General features: G+C 42.9%; 1 protein-coding gene, 1 long non-coding RNA gene and 2 other non-coding genes across 4 annotated transcripts; 1 reads left to right on the top strand and 3 right to left on the bottom strand.

Moving 5' to 3' along the window:
- Positions 1-776: 776 nt before the first annotated feature.
- On the bottom strand, positions 777-849 carry TRNAA-AGC (transfer RNA alanine (anticodon AGC)). Its single transcript has one exon. It is a non-coding gene; the product is annotated as a tRNA-Ala (tRNA).
- Positions 850-2,775: 1,926 nt separating this feature from the next.
- LOC141604935 (uncharacterized) lies at positions 2,776-3,243 on the bottom strand. Its single transcript, XR_012526246.1, has 2 exons — positions 3,131-3,243; positions 2,776-3,029 (listed from the first exon to the last, which is right to left on the bottom strand). It is a non-coding gene; the product is annotated as an uncharacterized LOC141604935 (long non-coding RNA).
- Positions 3,244-4,795: 1,552 nt separating this feature from the next.
- Positions 4,796-4,867, bottom strand: TRNAC-GCA (transfer RNA cysteine (anticodon GCA)). Its single transcript has one exon. It is a non-coding gene; the product is annotated as a tRNA-Cys (tRNA).
- A 16,881-nt stretch (positions 4,868-21,748) lies between these two features.
- On the top strand, positions 21,749-26,786 carry LOC141604934 (pyruvate dehydrogenase E1 component subunit alpha-3, chloroplastic-like). Its single transcript, XM_074423513.1, has 3 exons — positions 21,749-22,203; positions 24,004-24,778; positions 26,205-26,786. The coding sequence occupies exons 1-3, from the start codon at positions 21,751-21,753 to the stop codon at positions 26,480-26,482; spliced, it is 1,506 nt and encodes a 501-aa protein (XP_074279614.1). The 5' UTR covers positions 21,749-21,750; the 3' UTR covers positions 26,483-26,786.
- Positions 26,787-27,083: the final 297 nt, after the last annotated feature.

The following is a 27,083-nucleotide window of genomic DNA, read 5'->3' as shown; positions in this document are numbered from 1 at the left end:
CAGCCCAGCCCGGTCAGGGCACAGCCCGCCACAGCCCGCTTGACCCGCCCCTGACTAGCTCGACCCACCCCCCTGACCTGGCCCGGGTTCCATTTTCCCAGCCCGGCCCGCCTTGGCCCGTCTATTTTAGGAAAAAAAAATTAGGTTAGGCCCGCTAGCCCAGCCTAGCCCGCCTCCGGCCTAGGCTCGGGTCAAGCATGTCCCAGCCCGGCCAAGATCGCCCCTCTACCTGGCCTGGCCCGGGTCTGACCAGAAGAGCCCGGCCTGCCCCCTGGCCAGCTCGACCTGGCCCTAGCCCGGCCCGAGTACAGGTCTAATTAAACCAATACAAAAGCTTATGTCCTCATTTTAAGTTGATTTAAGGTTAATAATTTAGTTTTACGTATTCTATTAAATTACGTTATAAAAGTTTTGTGATAGGTAACCAAAATAGGAAATGAAGATTCACCCGAAAACATTAAAACCTAACATCAAGACTGATATCAACTAGATTTCAATGTAGGATCTCAAATATGTGAAATTCGCCCAAAAAAGTGAGTCTCCCTTAAAATAGCTATGTCCATCTTTCACATATAACAGCTCAATACTACTCGTTATAGATAGATGGCCAAGATGGGATAAGTGTTTGCAATTTCCTAGGCCCTAGCCAAGGCGTGAAATTCTGTTTTCTATCTCATCATGCTGTTATCCGTCTTAAACAAAAAACTATGGGAAATAAGTCCGGATTTATTTGAAAAACAAAAAGGCTGGAATTTTGATGCTGAAAACCAAAAAAATGGAGATGCGGGGTATCGATCCCCGTACCTCTCGCATGCTAAGCGAGCGCTCTACCATCTGAGCTACATCCCCATGTCTGTTATACTGGGTATACTGTTCATATTATAACTTTGTAGAGCGAAACTATTTTATTCAGTAATAAGAATTTATAAATGAACATTTCATGATTGCCATATTATATCGTTTAATTACAAAGAAAAAATAAAATTCGGGTTGGTTGCGACCGTCACATTTCATGAATCACGATTAGAAAAATTAGTTTGACAATCCACAATCGACCATGAATCGGTTCAGAAAAGCCAAACCCGTTCTTGACTTGGTTGCTTGGCACTCTTACCGGTCTACTCACAACAAATTAACGATGGGTCACCAAGTAACAGTGTAAGACTACTTGTTTGGTTAGCCTTGTACATAACGGACTATTTGGGGGCAAACGAGTAATTTACAGTGAAATGTAAAACACCCGTTGAGACAACCACACACACAGCGGTTGAAAGGAAGGCAAAGTCACCCAACTCGAAAAGTGGTCATCAAAGTTGCAACTCAAAGCCAAGGCTCATTCGTTTAAGAATGCATCTTCACAACAATTTGGCTAAATATGACATAAAATCAAAAACATTGCCATATGAGACTCATCAAAATTCAAAACTGCCTACCCATCTGCAATAGGTGGGTAGCATTACATTCAAACGAAAATCATGAGTTTCATAGACGCATCAAAACCGCCTTGCTTGATCAGGTGATGATATAATAGTAAAATGCTACGAACTCCATAATCCCACAGAATCATACCAAGTGCATCGCCAAAAAACTTCTTGAATAGCCAACCTGTTAACTACAGTCAAAATTAACACCTCATACGACACGATTTTCAAATCTAATAATCCAATAGGCATTCAAAAGTATTTAACATCATGAATTCATGCTTCGCCAAACACTCGGGGGATATCAGCTACAGGCTACAGCTACTGCTTGAGGATTATCACATTTCGATATCTATAAGAAACGTATCAGATGGCTTCACATACCGTCCTAAATAAAGCAAGATGTAAAAGAACTTAACATGTTAACTTCCACACTTTCAACATATCGTGATATACATACACTCTACAAGAAAGGAGACACGTCTCGAAAACACAGTTTGCAGCAACAGCCCATGTAGGAATCGAACCCACTTCTTTTGTGCAATTACACAACGCTCTTCCAAATGAGCTAATAGGCTCAGACAAAGTTGAACCAAAGCTCAATTATATGCATGAAGAGCTTTCTACTTTGAAAATTTTAAAAAGTTAGCCAAAGAGAGCACACGCTTTCAGCCTAGCCTTGATAGAAGCTACCTCTCCCGTTTTTTTGTCGTCCCATTTGCTTTTAACATGGTCTCCATGATGATACCTCAATCACATTTTTCGACATGTAAACTTAACTTTTCTAATTACTTGAAAAATAATACAGTATATTTTTTGATAATAAATATACATATACATTTTTCAACTAATTTACGGTCAAGTTTGCTAATTTTGACCCTAAATATGGAAGATATAAAAACGGGGGAAAGTTCATCTCACGACTCTCGAACTCGTTGCTAATATGTAAACTTGCAGTCACGCAAATTAAACAGTCCTGCAGACTCCTACGGGCTACGCCACCCTCACCTCTATTTTCCATAACCCAACTAAACTATTCTAATTGAGTAACTCAAGAATTAAAATATAGATATAACTGGAAGACTGAATAAAAAGGGCCCGATGGAAACTCGCAAATACTCCCCAGATAGACATCGCTTCAAAATAACAAAAGTGAGCCTAACCCATTAACCCACATAATTGAATGACAAAGAAATAAGAATTTGGGTTGGTTTTGTAAGATCCTCGCATACAAGACTTGCTGCTTCAAAATTGTTAATCAAAAACGAGAAACAACCATTCCTCTCGCGCGCGCGCGCGCACACACACAAAAACCTTAGATATGCAGTATATGGAAGAGAAGATTACAACAGCATAATCACCAATGTTGCTCGTTATTTTTTTTGCAGTTGCGGTTAAAAATATCAGTACACATGCAAAAAACAGAAATTAACCAGTCAGATATGGCCATCATAAACTACAAGAGAAGTTTACATAAAGGGCAATGCCAAAAGAGCTCTCTCAAAGATGATGACAAACTCTCATTTCTTCTTTGTTTTAGCAGCAGCATCAACTCCTGAAGCAAGTGCTGCCTTTTTAGCAGTCTTCTCCTGTAGGGCCTTTGCATCCCTGACACCGTAAGTTTAAACTAGTGAGTGTTTCGGCAAGAGATAATTAAGAAGTTCTTAATACTACAACCTTAAGTTGACATTAGAAAAAATAATGTATACCTTTCACGACGCTGCTCAGGGGTCAAACCATCCTCTTTCTTAGGTCCTTTCTTACCAGTACGAGCCTGAGCTCTCTGGCGATCAATTTCACGCTGGTTGCCACGTGATATCCCGTTAAGGCATGCAACAGTTAACAGCAAAAAAAAAAAAAACAGATATTTTTTTGCATGCATGTACCATTTAAAGCCTTCATATCAATCAACTCAACATCTTATCCTCTCCAAATAACAGTCGCATAACCTACCCGTGACTTTTTTGGAAATATGAAACAACTAACAAATTTAAGAACATCAAAACCAGAACCTAAGTTGACCAATCAAATAGAGTATTACAATGCAACATCACGTTATTATGACCTATATTAGTTACCTACGTATGACATGATTATTATGATACAAAAGCATAAATCAACAACAATACAAGTACTACAATGCAGCATCACGATATATAGAACATGGTCAAAGTCAGGGTAATGGACTAGATATACAGAGATTAAAACAAAAGAGTCGAATTGATGAGTGTCGTGGAAGATTAGGTGCAATAGACTACCCTCCACTACTCCTAAGTCACCACCACTTCTCTCCTCAGTTCAAGTGGATCAACGGATTTGCTCAACACGTAGGGAATTGTAAATAGATTTGAACGCATTGTATTGTGACTCCTGTGTAAAATGTATGTTTCACACGCTCTAGTGAGAGCGTATCGTGCATCAAATATTCAAATGCAACATAATACTACCTTCAACCAGTACCAATATCAATGCACCACCTTATTAGTTACTAGTTATTCCTTTAACCTAAAATTTTCTTGTCTATTAATTTAATCTCGTGACTATTCACTTTGTTTTATCCGTGTGATGATTAATGTTAGCCAATCCCAAATCATTATCTACTGAGGTGTCGAGTCTTTTTGCCTTAGTTTTAATCCCGTCCAATGTCCTAGATCTAACCAAATACGGAACAATTATACTCCTAATATAATTAACTAATACAGATACCTAAAACCCCAAATCAAATCAACACTGTCAAAATTAGGGTTTCCACAACAAAAGTCGAAAATCCAAATCAAATCACAAAAAAGCAACAATCTTTAAATAAATAACAAGCCCATCAATACAACAAGACGATAATTTAGCGATAAAATTGACGAATTTCAATCAAATGAGAAAAATATAAAATTAAGACAATTAGGAAAAAGGATATGAGACATTATTTTATCAATTAAAATAAGCCGTATATCAATAAAGAAGCCTGCAAAATCCAGAATTAAACCAATTACATCAGAAATTAACAATGGCGAAAGACAAAATTAATGTGTAAGGCGGTTTTACACAAAGTTGAGGTAGCTAAAACGGATCTAAACATAACAAATTAGCAGGTAAACGGAGGTATTAAAAGAACCCGTTTTACGATAAATTTGTGTAAAACCGTCTTACAAAATAAAGTATGATAGAAAGGAAGAAGATGAAGAAAGAAAGAGTTTTATTTACCTGATCGGCGCTTTGTTCAGTTTTGGGAGGAGAGAGAAAGATGGTGATTTATGAGTTTATATAGGGCTGTCTACCGCGGTAAAAAAATTAGACTGGGGTAAGTTTTTTTTGACGTGGAACGATCTAGACTGTTGGAAATATGGAAATTTAAAATTGGTAAAAAAAAAAAATTAAAGAGGGCCCTACCGGATTCGAACCGGTGACCTCTTGATCTGCAGTCAAATGCTCTACCACTGAGCTAAGGACCCACTTGCTTTCTTATACACGTGCTAGCGTGCTACATCTTTTGCTATTAAATTTTTTGTATTCTTTCAACTTTTTTTTTTTAAGTAAAAGATTTACAAAAAGTTCGACAATACCATATTGGCAATTATATCAGGCGATCGTCTCATTATAGACGGACACTATCCATCTATAGCTATAGATGGATAGTATTTTTCTTACAAATGAAAATGGGTAGTGTAAGTAGGTGGAAAATACTATCCGTCTATAGCTATAAACGAACGTAATTTATTTCCGCAGTACGTATTTTACTCATTACAATACATTTTAGCCAAATATTTCCATTTACATACCATTTGATTAAAACATCTCAAAAACCGATTCTCTCAAACCCTAACTATACAACAACTTCAATTATTCAAATTTCTTAGGCCCTGTTCTTTTGGACTGAAACTAATCTGATCTGAACTGAACTGAAATTATAGGATCTTAACTGAACTGAACTTATAGGATCAAAACTGAACTGAACTTATAGAATTTGAACGAATCAACTTAGGATCTCGAATCGAATCGAATCGAACTTATAGGATCTCAAGTGAACTTAAATTAAGTGAGGTATAGGATCTCGAATCGAACTTATAGGATCGAATCGAATCGAATCAACTTGTAGGATCGAATCGAATTTATAAGATCTCGAATCGAATCGAACTTATAGGATTCGAACCGAATCGAACTTATAGGATCTCGAATCGAATCGAACTTATAGGATCTCGAATCGAATCGAACTTATAGGATCTGAAGTAAACTTAAATTAAGTGATTTTAAGTCCAAAAGAACAGGGTCTTGATCATAGATGTTAATTTGAAACTAGAACATGTATTTGATTAGTTAACAACAAATTATTGATTAAATTTTGTATTATGTTATGTTTTCATAGATTGCTTTTCTTTGTTCAGACTTTTAAACCTAATTACTTTTATTGCTAACATTCCCAGTCAGAAAATACACAAATTTATTCGATTATTGATGATATTATGAGTGTATAACATGTATTTAATTTGGTAATTGCAAACTTATCAATCAGATTAATGTTCTCTCATTCGGTAATTGCAAACTTATCCATTCTCCGGCGGACAATATCATATCATATCATATTAGCTTCCATGTTCTCCGAGTTTTAATTAATTTATGAAACTATCACCCAATATGATTTCTTCATGTACGTATTTGATTGTCCAAGTTGATTGATGGGTGCAATTATACACATACGACTTTGCTATTCTGATTGCCCAAGTTGGGTAAATAGTCAGCTATGAATTTTAGCGGATAATATTCGGTCTTAGAAGTTGCAAGTGTACGTCGTTCTTGGATGATGATTTATTTTGCAGTTGTATCGGAAATGTAAAAGCTTGCAACCCCAAAACACCAATGTTGTTGACATTGTGATCATACAAATGAAGTTAAACAATGTTGATGGCGGTCGTCGGTGGGAGGATGGGTAGGCGGCGTATGGCAGAGGTGATACGAGAGAAAGGTTGTTGGTTAGGTTAAATTGAGAGAAAAAGGATGTGAGAGATGGATGTGTGGGGAAATGAGAAGGGTAAAATGGTCAAAAGTGTACTGCGATGAGTAAAATGTGTACTGCGAAAATCAACACCCTAAACGAATAGTGTACGTCTACAATGAAAATTTGTGTATATTAGGATAAGCATATCAAGTACTTCGTATCAGACTATCAACCCAAACCATCGTTTAGTCTAGAGATACCTAGTGCGTTATTCGGTTTAGCAAAAATTTGGCCCGAACTAAACCGATCATTTCGGCTTCAAGTCATTTTCAGGTGCGATATATTTAAGTTAATAGGATAACGGTCAGTCTGCGATGATATACATTCGAGTCAGGTTAAACAATACAGGTTTAGATTCGAGTCCTTAATTTGGGTGCGTGTCTGGTTCAGCTCGGGCCATTTGGGTCGAGTCAATTTTGCTAGGTCTAATCATATCCCAACCCTAAACAAACCGTGAGCAGGGAGATCCGATTGGCTAGACCAATTTTATTTTATATTTTAATTTTTTTTTTGTCGGGGCATGGTGGATCGAGTTGGTAAAGTTACGCTCGGAACTGGTCTTTATACGGTGTCAGGCCGAATCACGTGGCTTTTAAAAGCCGACCCATAAGTCATAATCCAAGTCAAGTATTGTTCACAAATTTTCAAAAACAGCTCTCACTAATATTAACAGAGACCGACTCTCTTAGGAAAATTCCAACAAATTTGTGGGTGAGTTGGATCACTTCATCACTTTTATTAACAGCTCTCACTAATATTAACAGCTCATTCATGTACAAGTTTTACTCATTCATGTACGTAAATGACAATAATACCCCTTTTATTTTAATAATTTTATCTTAATACCCTTTTCAATCTCTCTCATCTTTTACTCTTGACTGCTAATTACAACCATCCAACTTCATTAACGCAACCATTCCGCACCCTCCATCTTGTTACCAAGAGTCTCGAAATAAATGTGAGTCCATGCTTCATTAACCCAACGAATTTACGGCTTAATTTGGAGCAACAATGCAATACCATCTTCAATAATATAGCCACAGATCTCAAATTTAGAGGAATTTACACAAAAACTGGGAACAATTCACCCGTTTTATGCAAACCCGTATCGTCTATTCTGTCCAAAAAGCAGCTTGCTTCACTTTCAATGGCTTCCGAAAGCGTTGTAGTGGGAATGAGTCAAGTGGTGGACTCACTTACAAGGATGCTGGGGTTGATATTGATGCCCGCTCCGAACTTGTTCGTCGCATTGCCAAAATGGCTCCTGGTATTGGTGGCTTTGGGGGACTTTTTCCTCTAGGTAATTTCTTTCATTTTCTAATTGTATTTCTTTTAATTTGATGTCTTTTAATGCTGTTCTCACTTTGTCCCATTTTTCTGTAATATACAATGGATATAGAGTAACTTTTATTTGCTGAAAAGAAGAAACGCCAACATAGATGCATAAGTAACGTGATATGAAGCTCGGAGTCTGAAGATAAATGTCAAGAAAAAGGCTGCTCCTAATTTGAATAGACAGCCATGTTGGTAAATTTGGTATAGGGTAACAGTGATAATGATCATAAACTTGGATATCAATCGAATCACGAAGAGCACGCTTTCCTTAAGAGTATTTCGACCCTATTTCATGCCTTGGGTTACACGAAATCCCTTGTAGGATAAGACGGTTGAGGCCCTCTTCATCTAGGCAAAGATAAAGAGATTACTTAATGAAGTTTTATTAATTCGCTTTGCATTACCAAATCTGAAATTTTTCTTCAAGTTAGAATGAACAACTAACTTCCTCCTTATTTATACATGGCATACATGTAATAATAAGTTTGTTAAAATAGGATAAACATGTTTGTATGTTACGTTTCACACAAACAAACACAAATAAAACTACCAACACACATGCAAAGAACACGTGTGAATAAAGGATGCAACTATCCCGATATATCCATTTAACCCATGAACTCGATATACGATTATATGAGCATACACTCCGTATTCTCCTACTCACATTATATCGATTCCGAGTTCAAACCGATTTTGACTTGAAAACCCGAATACACTTAAATGACTTGTGATCAAAATCACCAACATTCCTCCCCCATTTAAGTGTATCCCTTGTTTCCAATAAAGCAACAAAGCAAACAAATCTATGCATAAATGAAAGTGTCCCAAGGATTGAACTTCCACATTAGTACATTACACATTCCAAATATTCGAGAATCAGGGTGTCCCACAGATTGAACCCTTCAACCCATTTTGAATACATGAAGATAACATACACATAAATTCAAATAACTCCAAAAAGTTTATTCTTGACACTTTTAGCAGCCATGTGTCCATATCCATTCATGAGCGCATACAAAGCCAAGCCCGAGCTTTAAGAAGCGGCTACACTTCACACTCATATAGGTAGATTCTTTTAATCATGCCCTGCAATAGCATTTTTTCAAAGATCCTACCATTCTTGCAGGTTGAAGCACATCCTTTCGGGACATTATATATTATGTGCTTCAATCTTTCATAATAGGCTTTCCACATTGAACTCAGCCTCTAACATATATTAGAGGGGAGTTGGGTGTCCTACCACAAAAGATCAATTTAGGCTTTACCATCCCGATATCCGACTTGTTAGCCAAGTCCCTAGTTGATCTTTTATGCAAAGTGATCCACTAGATACATTAAGATCTCACAAAATACAACCAAGATCAATCCCCTTTTATGATAGTCCATATACCGTGTTATAACAAACACTCCGGTGCACCGTTATTCACTATCAAAAAATCATGGATGAAATTGGTCTAATACTTTTAAGTAATACCGTAGATTAATTTTCTTAGCTACTTAGCCTTAACCGGCTATGCTAGTACTACGCATACAAACTCCAATGTCCACTCATTATGCAAATTCACTTCTTGGAAACCCATAAGCTAATGGCGCCTCTCTTAAGCAAGAATACTCTACCATTTGTAGAAAGGACCATCTACATTGGTAAATCAATTTGCATAACATTTTCCCTCTATAACCGAAGAAAAAATGACATAGGACAAACCATAATTCATGGTTTACTTTATACATTTTCACACTTGCCTAATCGCTTGTCAAATATGAGTACTAGCTAAACTAGTATATTTACTCAACTTGTCAAACCGCAATACTCAAGCCCTTGTGAATTGTAAACCCGAGTTTTGATTCCACTTTTATCTGTGGATAAAACTATAAAAGTTGTTCCGGGTGTAATTCCAGAGCAGTGATTAGTTACCACCCGTGGCTTGTAGAATAATGTCTTGAGTTGAATCCTTCTTGCTTCTATCGTCCCTCGCGGCCTTCCCTGCAACAATGAACGAAGGCGAGGGCTTGGTGTGTGCCAAGCGTACTCACTCCGACGCTCAAGTTAGTAAACTTAAAGGATCAAGCTGTGTAACTTGGCTAGGTATATATTGTAGAGAGATAAGGGAGATATTACCAGATGAATAGTGTATTTAGGTTATAATTGTGAGATCCTTTCCTCAATGAAGGTTGAGGAGTATTTATAGACTTTCACCTTTTGTCACGTAGTGGCCAAGTGGCCAAGTGGCTAGCAGGTGGAAAGACTGATCTACCCCTCGGCCAAGGGACCTACGGCAGGCCGGCGGACAATGTTGGCTCGCCGCCGAGGGGTCTTGGATATGAGTACGCGGATGTGTGTCCGGGCCGGGTTGTCACGCCGAGACCAGTGGCAGCCGATGGGATGCATCGGTTTGGGCTATCTAAGTCGTTGACTTCTTTGTGGATATCTTTGACCTTGCTCGGTGTGTTGACTTGGTCGGCGGTGCGAGAATATGCCCCATCAATTTGCCCCGCCGTAGTCTATGCCGTGGTATGGGCTCCGATGTACGTTGAGCATGTATTCTGCACAAGTAATTTTTAGAAATTTTTCGCAGACGGCTTCTTCTTGTGCATCGGCGTGGCTCTTGCTAGGCCGTGCCGTATACCATATCCTAGGCCGTGCCGTATACCATATCCTAGGCCGTGCCGTATACCATATCCCCCCTCCACATGGATGCGTAAAGGGCACTCGATGTGGAAAAGAATATGACGGTGGCCGTGACCAAGGTTGAGAGTGCTTAGGTTGATTTTGATTGCCCCCCGCCGGTGCTTCCTAGCTTGGTTGATCGGTGGCGGCGGAGACCGGATACCTAGGAATTCGTTGAGGAAAACGAATAGTTGAAGGGATGTGAACGGGCGTGTTGAAGACGCTTGGTCACTGTTGCATTGATTGACGTTTAAGCGTTGCGACGATTGACATTCCGTGGTTGCATGCTCGACACGTGTTTGCTCGTTGATTGGTTGTTGCTTCATGGGTCGTGCTCGATTGGCCCTTTATTATGGGCTTTTTCCTATAAAATAGCGCTTTTTCCGTGATTTTGGTCACTAATTTCATTTTCTCAAATTTTCTTCAAAATTTTCGTCTTGCTAAACTGAAGGGCTTCTTTTTTCTTCCAATCTTCAGAGTTTTTGATCCGGCTAGCACTTTTTCCTTTGAAGGTAAACAAACGAATTTTTCTTTTCTTTGCTAGTAATTTGTTGTGAACATGTCTTCGCCGATCTTTGGACCTAGTGGGCCCGTGTCGGAGGGTCCTAGGTCTCCTTCTCCGCAGGTTGATCCTCGATTCGGAGGAATGGGAGGATGAAGATTCTTGTGGTGATTTTGGTGATGATTTTGGTGAGGAGGAGGAAAGGCCCCGTCCTAATGAGAGGCGAGACGTCATGGATCACGGTGATGCCGTAAGGTTCGCCTTGACCGTCTTTGGTCCCATAAGCTTGCCGTTGTTCCGGTGAGAAACTTTTCGAGGGCCATTTTTTCTTTGGTAGTGGATACGAAATTGTCATCCCCGGGAGGGTCGGTCCGTCTGTTGTCCTCCGCCAGGCCACATCGGTGTGTACATGCGGCATTTGGAGTATGGTCTCCGGTTTCCTCTGAATGGGTATGTTATGGCCATAATTAAGGCTATGAACGTTGCCGTTGCCCAACCGCACCCGTTGGCGTGAGAACCATAATCGGTTTCGCCTCGGCTTTGTCTCTTCAAGGAGAGGCTCCGACGGTGAATTTATTCCGTCGACTTCATTATCTGAAACCATCAATCTCTGGCCGTGTCGGGTGGTACAGCGTGCAAACGGAGCAAGGTTACGTCTCTGTTGACAAGCTCTCTTCTAGCAAGGACTGGCAGGGTCGGTGGGTGTACGTTAAGGTACCGGACGACTATCCATTCGCCGCCGCTCCTTCCAAAGACCAGGTTAACTTGCGGTGTGAGACTAGGGCGGAGCATGACAGATGGGTCACCCGGAAACATCTGAAAATGGATGCCAGCAGGTCCATCCGAAGGAGGATGAGAGGTGGCGATGAGGCTCTTCGAGGTGGACAAGAGTGGGGTGCCGAAAAGATGGATTCCCGACGCAGAGATCATTCTCCGGGATGAGCCACTTTGCTACGTCGGCCCTCATACCGCCCTGGCGCGCAGGTGAGTGGGGTCGGTGTGAGGCCCTTCACCGCTCTCAATGCTCCTGTTTTCTCGGACTTCGATTTATTTCCTCTTCTTGATTCTTTGTTTCTTTTGCAGACCACTTCGGACCAGGACCTATCCGAGGATCTTCTTCGGAGAATGGGGCCGCATAAAGACAAAACCGTTGCTAACTAACTTGCATCCCAAGGCTCGGCCCATGATCGCGGGACGTCGCCGAATGACCTCATGGGAATGGGGCCGGGGTGAAGGGCTTGAGCAAGGAGGAGGCGCAGCCGGGTGATTAGCGGCGTAGTGCGTCGGACGCGGAAGACGGCGTCGAAACCGGTTTCAACTCCCGTCCTCTCCCCTAAGAAGGTGGAGATTGTTGATATTCCTGATGAGGGGGACTCTGATGCGGAGGGATCTCCCCTTATCCGTAGGAGGAAAAGGACGCTTCGCTGGCTGGCGGCAAGGAAGTGCCTTCTCCGCCAAGAAGGCCGACATGGTATCCGTCTATCCCGTGGTTTAAACTTAGCCGTGCCATTAGGTGTTCCCGATAAGTCGGTTGATACCGATGCTTTAATTGAATTTTTGCAGATCGGCCCGCGATCGGCCATCGCTCACGTTGGGCGGTGGTGGTGGGCTTCTTCTGCGCAGCTCGCGATCGGGCGCCACCGTCACTTCTTCATCCGGAAGGTTTCCTTCTCCCGGCCCAGCAGTGGGTGGCCAAAGTACCACTGCCGTTCCTCCCCCCCAGAAGGCTTCCGTCTCCCAGCTTATAGAGGAAGGCACAAAGCTGATTAGGGAGCTGGCGAGGTGGAACGTGGCCACCGGGGCTCGCCTCAAGGAGCAGGAGAGGGTCATTGCTCGAGTGTTTCCGAGTGTAATGCCACTAAGCGGTGGCTGCGTCGCGAAGCCGAGTCTCCATAATGAGCGAAGCTCGGGGAGATCGAGAAGGCGCTCTTGGCCGAGCGAAAGCTCCGGAGGACGCCGAAAAGGAGGTCCTCACGAGAGAGCTAAGGCCGAGGCCGCGCAACCGAAGCCGCGAAGTCCGCTTTGGAGGAATGTAGCCTTGCTCGAAGCGTGCTGACCTCTGTCTCCAGCAGAAGGATCAATACAGGGGCATGTTTAAGGCCCAGGCTGAGCTGATTCGTGGCAAAGAGGCCATCATCAAGCAAAAGGAGGCGGACGTCGATATGCTCCAAACCGTCATGCTCCCCAAACCGTGCGCCGAGTTAGGGACTTGGCCGAAGATCTTTGCCGGGGAAGTTATCGGGAGCTTTTCCCTCTTGATGGCTCCTTCCCGTGGGACGGGTTCGACGTCTTCGCTTGATGACGAGTCGCGGCTAAGGAGGAAGCCGCGGTGGAGGCGGCCAAAGAGGCGGCGAAGGCGAAGATGGAGGGGGAGGAGGCCGCGGAGAAAGCGGCTCTTCTTGCCGAGAGGGCTAGAGTGGCTAAGGAGGAGGCCGAAAGGATGAGGGCATTTGAGGATGCCGAGGCCAAGGCCGAGGTCGCTAGAGAAGCCGCTTTGGGTTGCCCTCATGGGGAAGATGCGCCGCCGAGAATCGATGGCGATGGCGGCAAAGAGGCCTAAGAGAGCAAGTTCACAGATCTGTTTGACTCCTCACTAACATGTCTTTGCTTGATGAGGACAAGTTTACAAATGATCGATTTCATTTGTCGTGGGCCAATTATACTCGGCCTCTTCCTTCCCGCTATCTCTTGGTATAATCGTATCCTTTGCTTTTTGTACAACTTTTAGTAGGTTGTGTCTCGGATTATCCCCGCGGGGACGCACCGTCGTCGTATTCTTCTCACTTGTAAATCTTGTAACTTATCTTCTAATAATAATGCGTTTTTTTCGCTGCGGCTTTGGCCGTGGTCTTTATCTCATCTCTATCGAGTTGTCTTCCGTATTCTTAATTGAGCGCCCTTCTTGTTTTCGCCTCGGCTCGCCGGGCCGTTTTTGAGTACGTATCTCAACCGTGTTTCAACGCTTCCACGACACTTTGAATGTTTTTGCGAGTGTAATGTGCGATGGCTCTTGTTGGATTGGCCTGGGGAAGCCGGCGTTGGTTCTTAATAGCGTGTTACGTGGCGTCTACCACTTGGAGGATGCGACGGCGTCGTAGTTCTTCGCAACGCCGCCGCTCTTGTCGGTATGACAGTGTGAGCGGCGTCGGTATCTTGATAGCGTGTTACGTGGCGTCTACCACTTGGGGAGGCTGCGACGGGGTCTACCTCTTGGGGTGGCTAGTGGCGTCTACTACTTGGGGTGACGACGGCCCATTTGTAGTTCTTCGCAACAGATTGCCGCTCTTGTCGGTATGACAGTGTGGCGGCGTCGGTATCTTGATAGCGTGTTACGTGGCGTCTACCACTTGGAGTGGCTGCGACGGCGTCTACCTCTTGGGGTGGCTAGTGGCGTCTACTACTTGGGGTGGCTGCGACAGCGCCATTTGTAGTTCTTCGCAACGCTGCCGCTCTTGTCGGTATGACAGTGTGAGCGGCGTCGGTATCTTGATAGCGTGTTACGTGGCGTCTACCACTTGGAGTATGCGACGGGGTCTACCTCTTGGGGTGCTGCTAGTGGCGTCTACTACTTGGGGTGACTGACGGCAATGCGTTGTAGTTCTTAACGACATTGCCCGCTCTTGTCGGTATGACAGTGTGGCGGCGTCGGTATCTTGATAGCGTGTTACGTGGCGTCTACCACTTGGGTGGCTGCGGACGGGGTCTACCTCTTGGGGTGGCTGCAGTGGCGTCTACTACTTAGGGTGGCTGCGGCATGTTGTAGTTCTTCGCAACGGCTATCGCCCGCTCTTGTCGGTATGACGATGTGTGGCGGCGTCGGTATCTTGATAGCGTGTTACGTGGCGTCTATCACTTGGGTAGCTATGACAGGGTCTACCTCTTGGGGTGGCTAGTGGCGTCTACTACTTAGGGTGGCTGCGGACAGTGCGTAGTTCTTCATAGCAGCTGCCGCTCTTGTCGGTATGCGGTGTGGCGGCGTCGGTATCTTGATAGCGTGTTACGTGGCGTCTACCACTTGGGTAGCTGCGACGGGGTCTACCTCTTGGGGTGGCTAGTGGCGTCTACTACTTGGGGTGGCTAACGACAATGTTGTAGTTCTTCAACGCAGCTTGCGCTCTTGTCGGTATGACAGTGTGGCGGCGTCGGTATCTTGATAGCGTGTTACGTGGCGTCTACCACTTGGAGTGACTGCGACGGGGTCTACCTCTTGGGGTGGCTAGTGGCGTCTACTACTTGGGGTGGCTGCGGCAATGTTGTAGTTCTTCATAGCAGCTGCCGCTCTTGTCGGTATGACGGTGTGGCGGCGTCGGTATCTTGATAGCGTGTTACGTGGCGTCTACCACTTGGAGTGGCTATGACGGGGTCTACCTCTTGGGGTGGCTGTAGTGGCGTCTACTACTTAGGGTGACTGCGACGGTGCCTGTAGTTCTTCGCAACGGCTGCCGCTCTTGTCGGTATGACGGTGTGAGCCGGCGTCGGTATCTTGATAGCGTGTTACGTGGCGTCTACCACTTGGAGTGAGCTGCGTGAGTCTACCTCTTGGGGTGGCTAGTGGCGTCTACTACTTGGGGTGGCTGCGACAGTGTATTTGTAGTTCTTCGCAACGATGCCGCTCTTGTCGGTATGACGAGTGTGGCGGCGTCGGTATCTTGATAGATAAGCGATGGGAAAATTTCGCTTCGATCGAAGGCTTGATGGTTTCTCATTAGGTGAAAACATGCGTTGGGGTGTCCACAGATATTTTGGACACCTCCGCGGCTACATAAATTCTTACGAGATTACCGATGCCCTACCGGCTCATTACAGGCGCACTTCCTCAGTCAGCCCCTAGTTGTATCCATTTGGTCGTCCTCCTGCTGCAAGGACGGACTCTTCCCTTTTTCGGACTTTCTCGCCTCTTTGAGGACCGCATGTTGCATCCTCGGGCGCTATCCGGACGTTGATCACCTCATCCTTCTCGTCTTTGGAGACGAGCTTATGCGCTTCCCCCCGGTCCGAGACGTACATCAGTGTTAGGGCCCGGATGGACATCACTGCGTCGGCCTCGCTTAGGGTGACCCGGCCTATGAGGACGTTGTATGCGGACGAGCCGTCGATGACCACAAACTCGGCTAGGGACGTTCTTGGCCGACGTCTTTTCGCCGAATCTCACCGGAGCCTAATTGACCCCGGTGGTACTGGTAGGCCCCGAGAAAAGTTGTATAGCGGGTTGGTGCGGGGCTTAAGTCTTTGATCTTCGGCCGAGGCCGAGGAAGCATTCTCTAAACATGATGTTCGTGTATGCGCTGTGTCAATCGGGCACCTCTTGACTGGTGGTTGGATATGTCTAAATTGACTACGAGCGGGTGTTGTGAGGGGCGATGACCCCTTCGTAGTCCTTTCTTCCAATGGTCATGTCGGGGACGCTTGCGCAGAGGGGATCCCGAGTTGGGCACAAAGTTGATGGCCCGATATAGCTCGTTTAGGTGTCGTTTGTGCCCATGAGCGGACCCCCCGTTCTCGTTGCCCCCGATGACAACGTGAATCACTCATATCCGTTCGAAAACGGACTTTTTATCCGAACTCGCGGCGTCGGTCTTTTGGCCTTTGCGACGTACTTGCCGAGGCTTCCTTAGGATCGGTTCTCTCATGGCATTCTTGGGATGGCGGCGATCGTTGGTTAAATGGCGGTGTGTGGCCGTGGTACTCACGATCTTGGCTCGTGTCACCGTCGCTTTTTGGCTTGGGGGTCTCTCCCGCCGGCCCTCGTTTTGCTCGGGCGAAGACCTCGGCGGCCGATACGACGAGGGGGTTTTTCACCTGCACCGCCTCGGTGGTACGTTCCCAATTCCACCCGGCGCCCACCGAGTCTTGCCTCCGGTCGGATCGTCCGACCGTGATCTCGTTATTCTCACGGCGTTTTCCATCGGACCGCGAACCGTTGTTGTCGCGGCGTTCTTCGTCTGGCCGTCATCTGCCGGTGACTCCTCTTTTTCGAGTGCTCGGCTTGGCCGGGATCTACCCGGTCTTGTGATAGTCTTCTACCTTGATGGCCCGGTCGGCCGCCTTCCGGCGGCGTCCCGGCCCTAGGCCTCCGCTCTTGATGAGCTCGTTTTTAAGGCTCCCCTCGGGAGGCCCTTCATCGCCGCAAGGCCGCCGGCTCGGGATTAATTTCCGAATCTGCTGGACCTTTCCATCAAACCTCTTCACGTAGCTCCGGAGAGACTCGCCCCCCCCCGTGTCGATAGTTAGGAGGTCGGAGGTCTCTACGGCCCTTCTCTTATTGCAGAGTCTTACCGGGTTAGGAAAGCGCCCCTTGGTCGGCGTAGTAGTACACCGAGCCATCGGGAAGCCCTTTGTACCGGCTCCGAGCCATCCCATGCGAGTTGTTGGGAAAATTCGGCACTGGACCTCGTCGGGCCGCTCCCATACCGACATGTAAGACTCGAAAGCCTCGGCGTGGTCGGCTGGATCGCTATCTCCCTTGTATGATAGGGGTGGCGTTTTAGCTTGTTTGCAGGGACTTCTAGGACGTAGGCGTTGAGGGGTTGCGACCACGTGTTGAATGACACGTGGCGATCGGCTCCTCGCATCCCTCGTCCGGCTTCTCCCCTCGTAGCGGGAGGGGCTCCTTCTTCGACTATGACTCCTTCTCCAACTCGCCGAGTCGGACTCCTCGGCTCCTTTGAGGTATGCCTCGTTCGTGTGGCGGGGACGCTGTCCTTCCGCGAGTGCGGGAGGACTTTGATCTACCGCGCCCACTTTGGGCTCCCAGGCGTCTCGACCGGGTCAACTTCTCCTAGCGCTCCGTTCGATTTCTGAGTCACGTTTTGGGCCCTGGTCTCTGGGTGGTTTCCGCCGCTCTTGTCGGTGTGACGTGTGTGAGCAGACGCATTGCTAATTAGGTCCAGGACCATTTTCAGTTTTGCTATGTCAACCACATGTCCCATGATGGTGACTGGTTGGTGGGCGCGGCAGATCGGTATTATCGGCATCCCGAACTCCGGTTGGATTACTCCAGGTGGAGGGTCGCTCGACTCTTAATTGTTGAAGGTATCATCCGGGTGGAGGGGCTCGTCGGTTACGAACACCTCTTGCTGTTTCGACATTTTCTTAGCTTTTTGGGTGGGTTTTTGTGTTTTTTTTTTTTTTTTTTTTTTTGGGAATGAATGTGACTAGCTTCTAGTGTCTTTCCCACAGACGGCGCCAATTGTTCCGGGTGTAATTCCAGAGCAGTGATTAGTTACCACCCGTGGCTTGTAGAATAATGTCTTGAGTTGAATCCTTCTTGCTTCTATCGTCCCTCGCGGCCTTCCCTGCAACAATGAACGAACTGAGGGCTTGGCTGTGTGCCAAGCGTACTCACTCCGACGCTCAAGTTAGTAAACTTAAAGGATCAAGCTGTGTAACTTGGCTAGGTATATATTGTAGAGAGATAAGGGAGATATTACCAGATGAATAGTGTATTTAGGTTATAATTGTGAGATCCTTTCCTCAATGAAGGTTGAGGAGTATTTATAGACTTTCACCTTTTGTCACGTAGTGGCCAAGTGGCCAAGTGGCTAGCAGGTGGAAAGACTGATCTACCCCTCGGCCAAGGGACCTACGGCAGGCCGGCGGACAATGTTGGCTCGCCGCCGAGGGGTCTTGGATATGAGTACGCGGATGTGTGTCCCTACCGGGGGTTGTCACGCCGAGACCAGTGGCGAGCCGATGGGATGCATCGGCTGGGCTATCTAAGTCGTTGACTTGCTGTGGATATCTTTGACCTTGCTCAGTGTGTTGACTTGGTCAGCGGTGCAGAATATGCCCCATCAAAAGTATTACACTCGACTCATAGGAGTATTAATCGGAGAATATTATTAATACTCTTACCCTTAATCCTAATACCAAGGATCATATTACCTCCCCCATGTCCTTCATAGAAGAACATGATAACAGAACCACCTTTTACAAGGTAAATCATTTTTTGTCTATTCCAAAGATCAACTTGTCAATTATCTTATAACAAATGACTACTCCTTTACCGGACTCGTCAAATAATTGTACATTCAATGCTATTGATGTACCTCTTACATGGTTAAACCACCATGACTCCATAATCTCACCATGGTTATCACAAACTATATTCCCGAGATTATAGGATCAAATCAATTACATCACCATACTTTAAATACTTTACATAACACATGAACATGTTAAACAATCATAATAAAACAGTTAGCACACTAACAACATTAGTAAATAACCGATCAATTATCCATTGTTCAAAACATCATATTTCACAAATAATCTTTAACATGTAAATGTCCATCTCACGTCAATAACTAATGTGAGACCTAACACAACGTAAATATAATAATCTCATGAATCATCCATCATTGTATATATGTGAACCATCATCATTCATTGATCTCTATGTTCATATATATAACCATATTTACCATCAATGAAATTATCAAAGATTCACATCTTAATAAAATTAACCACATAGATAGTCTAACATGCATGGCATTAACTATATCATACTTGGCATGCAAATTCCACATCCCATTACTGTCAAAACTCAAACGTAATGAAAAACATGATAATTGATGAACTTAATGCTCATTATAACCGCACATTAAGATTCAAATTCAAGTATCAAAACTTGCAAATAATATCATGTGAATAATAATTATGGACTTCTTGATAAAATATAAATGAATAAAAGCATTAGTACAGTTTACTTATCTTGTGAAGTCAATTAATATCGCCAGCAGATCAAACACATGATCTTCAATCACATAATTATCGTCGAAGTCATAAAACAGTACATGTTCCTTTTGAACATTAAAAACCCAAAATGAATTCACAACCAAATTCTTTATAACCGCAAATCTGTCCCGATTTTGCGTATAAAATCATCTCAAATGATCCAAAAAATTCTCTCAAATTTGATGTCTTACGCATACGGGTTCGATCATTAACATAATCATCATCGTCGATGCTTCTTGTAATCAAACAACATGTATAAAGCAATAAAGCACTTATCTGGTTGGTAATTTACAATGAGTTGCCAACCGCTTTATGATTTCTTCGCCAAATATTTATTTACCAGTAGTGCATACACACTACTCTCCATAATTACAAACCAATTCATATTGACGTCCTCTCGCATACCAATAGTGTCATTATCACAAAACCGTAAATACTCTTAAGAATGTTGGTAAATTTGGTATAGGGTAACAGTGATAATGATCATAAACTTGGATATCAACCGAATCACGAAGAGCACGCTTTCCTTAAGAGTATTTCGACCCTATTTCATGCCTTGGGTTACACGAAATCCCTTGTAGGATAAGACGGTTGAGGCCCTCTTCATCTAGGCAAAGATAAAGAGATTACTTAATGAAGTTTTATTAATTCGCTTTGCATTACCAAATCTGAAATTTTTCTTCAAGTTAGAATGAACAACTAACTTCCTCCTTATTTATACATGGCATACATGTAATAATAAGTTTGTTAAAATAGGATAAACATGTTTGTATGTTACGTTTCACACAAACAAACACAAATAAAACTACCAACACACATGCAAAGAACACGTGTGAATAAAGGATGCAACTATCCCGATATATCCATTTAACCCATGAACTCGATATACGATTATATGAGCATACACTCCGTATTCTCCTACTCACATTATATCGATTCCGAGTTCAAACCGATTTTGACTTGAAAACCCGAATACACTTAAATGACTTGTGATCAAAATCACCAACAAGCCAGTTGATGTTGGACTTGCATTAAAGCTAGCATGAAAGTGGCGGTCCTGCAAATTGATGGACAAAAAGCCAATTCTGATGGACTCAGATCATCTGATCAATTCTACAATTCTACAGTAGTACTGGAACTCTCTTTTAGAGAGTGTGACGTAGTTCAGGAAATTAGTTAGCATCAATGTATTAATATGAATATTTGCGGTAATTGACTAATTGTATTAGGTCGATGAATGATTTTTATGTATCACAATTCCAACCAAGCTGTCATTTTTTTCCAATAAGAAATTCTTGAATAAGAATGTATTTTGTACTCTATGTCTATGAAACGATTTTCTTGTTTTTTCTACAATCGCGAGCACAAGCACATTTACATTTTTTGTTCCTCTTTCGTGGCATTTCAAATGTTGCAAGTGGAGACAAACTTTCACTGGCCGGCCTTAGTTATTGAAGGTTGGAATCTCGTAACTAGCAGCAAAACATCTTGCTGAAAGTTGGAAGGTAAAAGACAAAGTGAAAGACGCAGAATGCAAAACAACGAACACACATAATTGCCGGCATACAGTAATGTCCCCCCATAACACACCCTAGCCACCACCACCAGGCAGCAACCCCGACACCACTGATGGCAGCCCACCCATCACCTCTTCACTCGCCGACGACCGCCGTCTTTTATCCGAACACTGGCCAGCATCGTCACAAGCATCAGTATGCAAAACAACGGACACCGTCTCTACCCCATACCCGCCACCAGCGACACCGCCACAACAGGCGACGTACGACGTGCCTCACCCAAACACCGACGACGACCGCCTTCTCTAACCCCAACGCCGGCTACTGTTTACACAAACCCTAATTTACTTAATCGAAATCAGTTCCGTAATTTGATATAAAATAAATAATAAAATTACGAATTAAAATTATTACTTGATCGATACGAGAATTAGCATCCATAATTGTAACTTAACGGATTTGATAAATTTGATTAATTTCAAGGGGGAGAGAATTAGAGAGAGTTTTTTTTTTCTAGTTAAAGGGTATGCAATGGAAAACAAATGAAAAAAAGTACATGAATAAGTAAATCCCGTACATGAATGAGCAACTACGCTTTGTTATTGTCCTTTGCAACATTCCAAGTCACTCGAACTGAAAATCACAGATTCACAGTCTTTGTTCTCTCCGCCCTTCATCTTCTCCACCCTTTATTACACTCACACCACTCCCTTCTCCCTTCTCCTTTCTCACAATTTTCTCACATTTTTGCTGTACATTGTTCATATTATAACACCATGGCTGCATTTACTGCACCAAAAATCATTCAACCTCTTAATTTCAGATCATCTTCCAATGAAAAACCCTTGTTTGATTCAGTTAAATCTGTTCCAACTTCTAATTTTCTAAGATCTGTTCAAAGATTTCACCTTTCTAAATCACCCATTTCAATTTCGAATCAATTTCGATCTGTTTCTACCTCTGTTGTTGCTGTTTCTGAGGTTGTTAAGGAGAACAAGGGGTCCAAATCTTCTGATTCTTCGCCTTCTAATTTGGTAAATTTCCTCGCAGTAATTATTTTGTAAGACTGTCACATTGTTTAGCCAATAATTTGTGTTTTTCTCGTGCCCTCTCGAAATTTCTTACTATTTTATGAGTTAGAGTTGGAGAATTTTTTGTTTTGCCCCCTTTTTAATTGGATGTTGCATGATTATGATATGTTGTTAGTAGAATTCAGTAAAGATTGAAACTTTTTTTATACTCCCTCTGTCCCATTCATTTGTTGTCCTTTTCCATTTTTGGGTGTCTCAGTCTCAGTCGTCATGAGTAATTTGATCATTCTCATCCAATTTGTTCCACTTGTCATTTAGTTATTGGCCCTCTTCTCTTTTCTGGGTCTTTGTGCCAAAACCAAAAGGACAACAATTGACCGGACGGAGGGAGTATGTCTTAGCATCATATTTATAGTTACTTGTTTACAACTCCCTCGGTTACAATCATTTGTTTATGTTTTATATTCTTTGTGAGGCGTATTCTAATCAAAGTTAAACAAATGATTGGGACGGAGGGAGTATAATGTGAAAAGATCATACCCTTGTGACAATTATGCAACTGGAATTGAACTTGCCTAGTTGTTACTATATTTGAAGTGGGTAAAGATTGAACTTTATTCTAGATAATATCATAGGAGTTTATAGTTCCTTAGTTATCACTCCCTCCGTCTCAATCAATTGTTTACTTTTTTTCTTTTTTCTTTGCGAGGGTATTTTATCAGAGTTAAGCAAATGATTGAGACGGAGCCAGTATAACATGTAAAGATTGAGCCTTGTTATTTCCTGATGACAACATGATACTGACATTAAACTTGCATAGTTGTTACTGAATGGAAGGAGCTTGAATATGATTTTGTAAAATCAATGTGGATTCGGGTTTTGGCTAATTTAGTCGGGGTAGAGAAAGATTGGTTTGTTAAGTTCATCGTTCCTTATTCATTTACCATGAGTAAAGTGAAGATCGAACCTATTTAGCTATGCCCTTACGGCGATTATGGACTTGCATAATTGCATTGATCTAGATTAGTTTTCACTAGGGTGTGTTTGGATTGAGGGATTTGGAGGGAAATGGAGGGGAGGGGATTGAAAGGATGAAAAATCCATTATTTGGATAGCAAAATGAAGGTAGAGGGATTTGGAGGAGAGGGAAAATAGATCCCTCCATTTCCCTCCTACAAGGCAAATTATTTCCCCACCAACATAGGCAAGATTTGGAGGGAAAATCACCTCCTCCATTCTCCCTCCCCTTCCTTTCTTTTCCCTCCTTCCTCCACCCCTCCCTTTCCCTCCTTTTTTCCTATCCAAACAAGGCCTTAAGGGTGTGTTTGGATACCATTTTAGGAGGGAAAGGGAGTGAGGGGAAGGAAAGGTAGGGGAGGGGAGGGGAGGGGAGGGAAAATAAATTATGGTTGTTTGGATAACAAAAATGATGAGAGGGTGATGGAAGGGGAGTAAGAGGGAGATGGTAGAGTGGATGGAGGATGATGATGAAAGGAGAGTCAAAAAAAAGTTTTCCTTCCAAATCTTGCCAATGATGGAAAGATTTTAGTTTGGTTTAAAGGAGGGAAATTAAATCCTCTCATTTCCCTCCCCTTCCATTTCCCTCCTTCCAAATATTGTAACCAAACAAAGGAAATTAAACCCTTCCCCTCCCTTTCCCTCTAATTCTCTCAATCCAAAACACACCCTAAATGGAAGGAGATTGAGCTTCATTTTGTAAAATTATAGTGCCTTTGGGTTTTTGCTAATATAATAGGGATAAAAAAACGAATTTTGATTGTATGTGGTAATGTTTGTGTGTAGTTGATTACAAAAGAGGAAGGGCTTGTACTCTATGAGGACATGACTTTGGGTAGAGTGTTTGAGGACATGTGTGCCCAAATGTATTACAGGGGGAAAATGTTTGGGTTTGTTCATTTATACAATGGGCAAGAGGCTGTCTCAACTGGGTTTATCAAGCTATTAACAAAGGCAGATTCTGTAGTTAGTACATACCGTGATCACGTACATGCTCTTAGTAAGGGGGTTCCAGCTCGGGAGGTTATGTCCGAGCTTTTTGGGAAGGCAACCGGGTGTTGTCGAGGTCAAGGAGGGTCTATGCATATGTTCTCCAAAGAGCATAACCTTCTTGGTGGTTTTGCCTTCATTGGGGAGGGAATTCCTGTGGCTACAGGAGCTGCGTTTACTAGCAAGTATAAGCGAGAGTTGGGGGAAAATTGTGATGATGTTACCGTTGCTTTCTTTGGGGATGGGACGTGTAACAATGGACAGTTCTATGAGTGTTTGAATATGGCTGCTCTGTGGAAACTTCCTATTATCTTTGTCGTGGAGAATAACTTGTGGGCCATCGGTATGTCGCATTTGAGGGCTACTTCTGACCCGGCTATTTGGAAAAAGGGTCCTGCTTTTGGTATGCCGGGGTACCATGTGGATGGTATGGATGTTTTGAAAGTCAGGGAGGTGGCTAAAGAAGCTGTTGATCGAGCCAGAAGAGGTGAAGGCCCGACACTTGTGGAATGTGAAACTTACAGGTTTAGAGGACACTCGTTGGCTGATCCTGATGAGCTTCGTGACCCTGGTAAGCCTAACAATCTAAATTTGCTTAACCGTGTTTGTTTTGCAAATATGCTTTTCAAAATGCCTTCCGTTTTCATATTCTACATCCATCTGATATTTGTCATCCCATTACGTAAACCATCAATTTTTACAATTATTTGTAGATATACCATGTCAAGCTAGTCATTTTTTATATGTCAAAGCAATTTTACGTATTACTCCGTATCAAATTTGGAAATTAGGAGAAAATATCAGTTATAAACTTGTAACCAACATCGTTTGACCATTGAAGTCAAATGGGGAAATTTTTACGCCTCAAAGCTCACTTCTTCCGATAGTAATCCTGATTGATACTATCTGTTTTACAGAATTGTGTAGAGCACGGTTCTGCAAGTTCGTAGTTCAGTAACTTAAGCACTAGAAGTCTACTATGTAGTTGAGGTTTTCATCAATTTCATGATCAGTTGAACTAGAAACGTTCTCTTGGGACGTTTCTTGTGTTGAAATATTTACTGCTTGTTAGTGGAAAGCAATTAAGCGGTATTAGGTGACCTGCCATGTCTTTACTTTGGTCGTTGTCTATTTGCATGCTTGTTAGTTCTATCTTGTTAGCATACGTGTTGGATTAAACTATGCCGATTAGATATCATAGTTTGGGATCTTCAATCACACATTAGCTTGAAATATAAAAATGTCACATTGACAAATTTTCAAGAGGCTGTCATTTTGTGGTTGGACATGGTAAATTGGTAATGCTAAATTTAGGAAGTATCTTCATTACCCGTCATATATAGGGGAGCCCTTGCGGCTTTTGGTGGTTGTGGTAAAAATCTGTACACTTTGTCAACCAAACAACTTGGCAAATACCCGAGATTCCTGGGAATGTTAGATCCAAAGAAAGAAATGTTCCACAATGGCCGGAGTAGCCGAAATTGCTATCAACTTATTAATGCATTCTTATATAACGGTTGACTGAAAGTTGACAAGATAATACCGAGTGTTTTCCTAAATTAATTGGCATCAACATGCAAGAGACGTGCCATGGTTGAAGGGATGGTTCCTTTTTCTGTAGGTGTTGCTGATATGTTCGGTTTTATTTTTGACACTGTTCGTTGAATCTTCTATTAGCTAAGTTGCCCGTATCTCAAAAATTCCCTGATATTGTTTCGTAACTGTTAGATGTCTAGACTTATATTCGCATACACGCAACTATAGGATTTCCAAAGCTACTTCCGATCAATGCTACTGAAACTTGGCTATTTACGACGGAGTTTCTTTTTTTTGGACTACAATGAGCCAATGATGCATTTGTAATTGAGTATGCATTCCAGTGTCATCTATTTCGACACACGAGTCACGACACAACCAAAGTGAAGTGTTGGAAAGTTGGAGTAGCACAGCCTCGGAAGAACTAATCTTTTATTTTTATTTTTTATTTATCTTTGCAGCCGAGAAAGCTCACTACAGTACAAGAGATCCAATAGTAGCCTTGAAGAAGTACTTGTTTGAAAACAACTTAGCCACGGAAGCTGACCTAAAAGCCATTGAGAAGAAGATAGAAGAAATAGTTGAAGATGCAGTCGAGTTTGCAGACGAAAGCCCAGCTCCACAACGGAGTCAGCTTTTAGAGAATGTATTTGCAGATCCAAAAGGTTTTGGAATCGGACCTGAAGGTAAATATCGCTGTGAGGATCCAAAGTTCACAGAAGGCACAGCCCAAGTTTAACATAGAGTATATATTTGTTTTAACCTTTGTCTTATCAGGAGTTTTTACCTTCTGTGCTGCTGTTAGAATGGTGTTTCTAGTTTCATCACTTTGTGAGACGGTTCCATTGTATAAAAAGACTACTCATTTAGTAACAATAAATGAATGTTTTTTTTACAAAAATGGACCGTCCCACATATAAGATCGTCTTGCTTTATACTTTGTGTTCTAGTTTCTACTGTATTGTATCTCAGTTTTGGTGCATTGTTTATTGCCCACCATTTATTCTTGCAAGACTTGAATTTTAGTAGATGTGTTTCTTTTTAACACAAATTCTCATTTGTGACGGTCACAAGCAAGACCGATTACCTTTTTAATAGATCACAATGATCTTCCTGTTTGATAGATTTTACGTCGTGTATTGGACAACACTTTCACCACGTATTTTATATCTATTTACATCCGATTCCCCCTTGCCCTGCAAATTGCCGGAGCAATTAGGGCACTAAGAGTAATGTTTAAATATTGTGTTCATTGTTAAGAAAGTGTTGTAGAATATTTTTTACAACCATATAAGTGAATTGCTTGAGTACTCGGAGAAACCGTCTTTCACTACAAAGCA

This window comes from Silene latifolia, chromosome 10 (genome assembly GCF_048544455.1).
Source record: "Silene latifolia isolate original U9 population chromosome 10, ASM4854445v1, whole genome shotgun sequence".
NCBI lineage: Eukaryota > Viridiplantae > Streptophyta > Magnoliopsida > Caryophyllales > Caryophyllaceae > Silene > Silene latifolia.
Note: the sequence above shows the minus strand (reverse complement) of the source record. Positions and strands in the feature narration are given on the sequence as shown.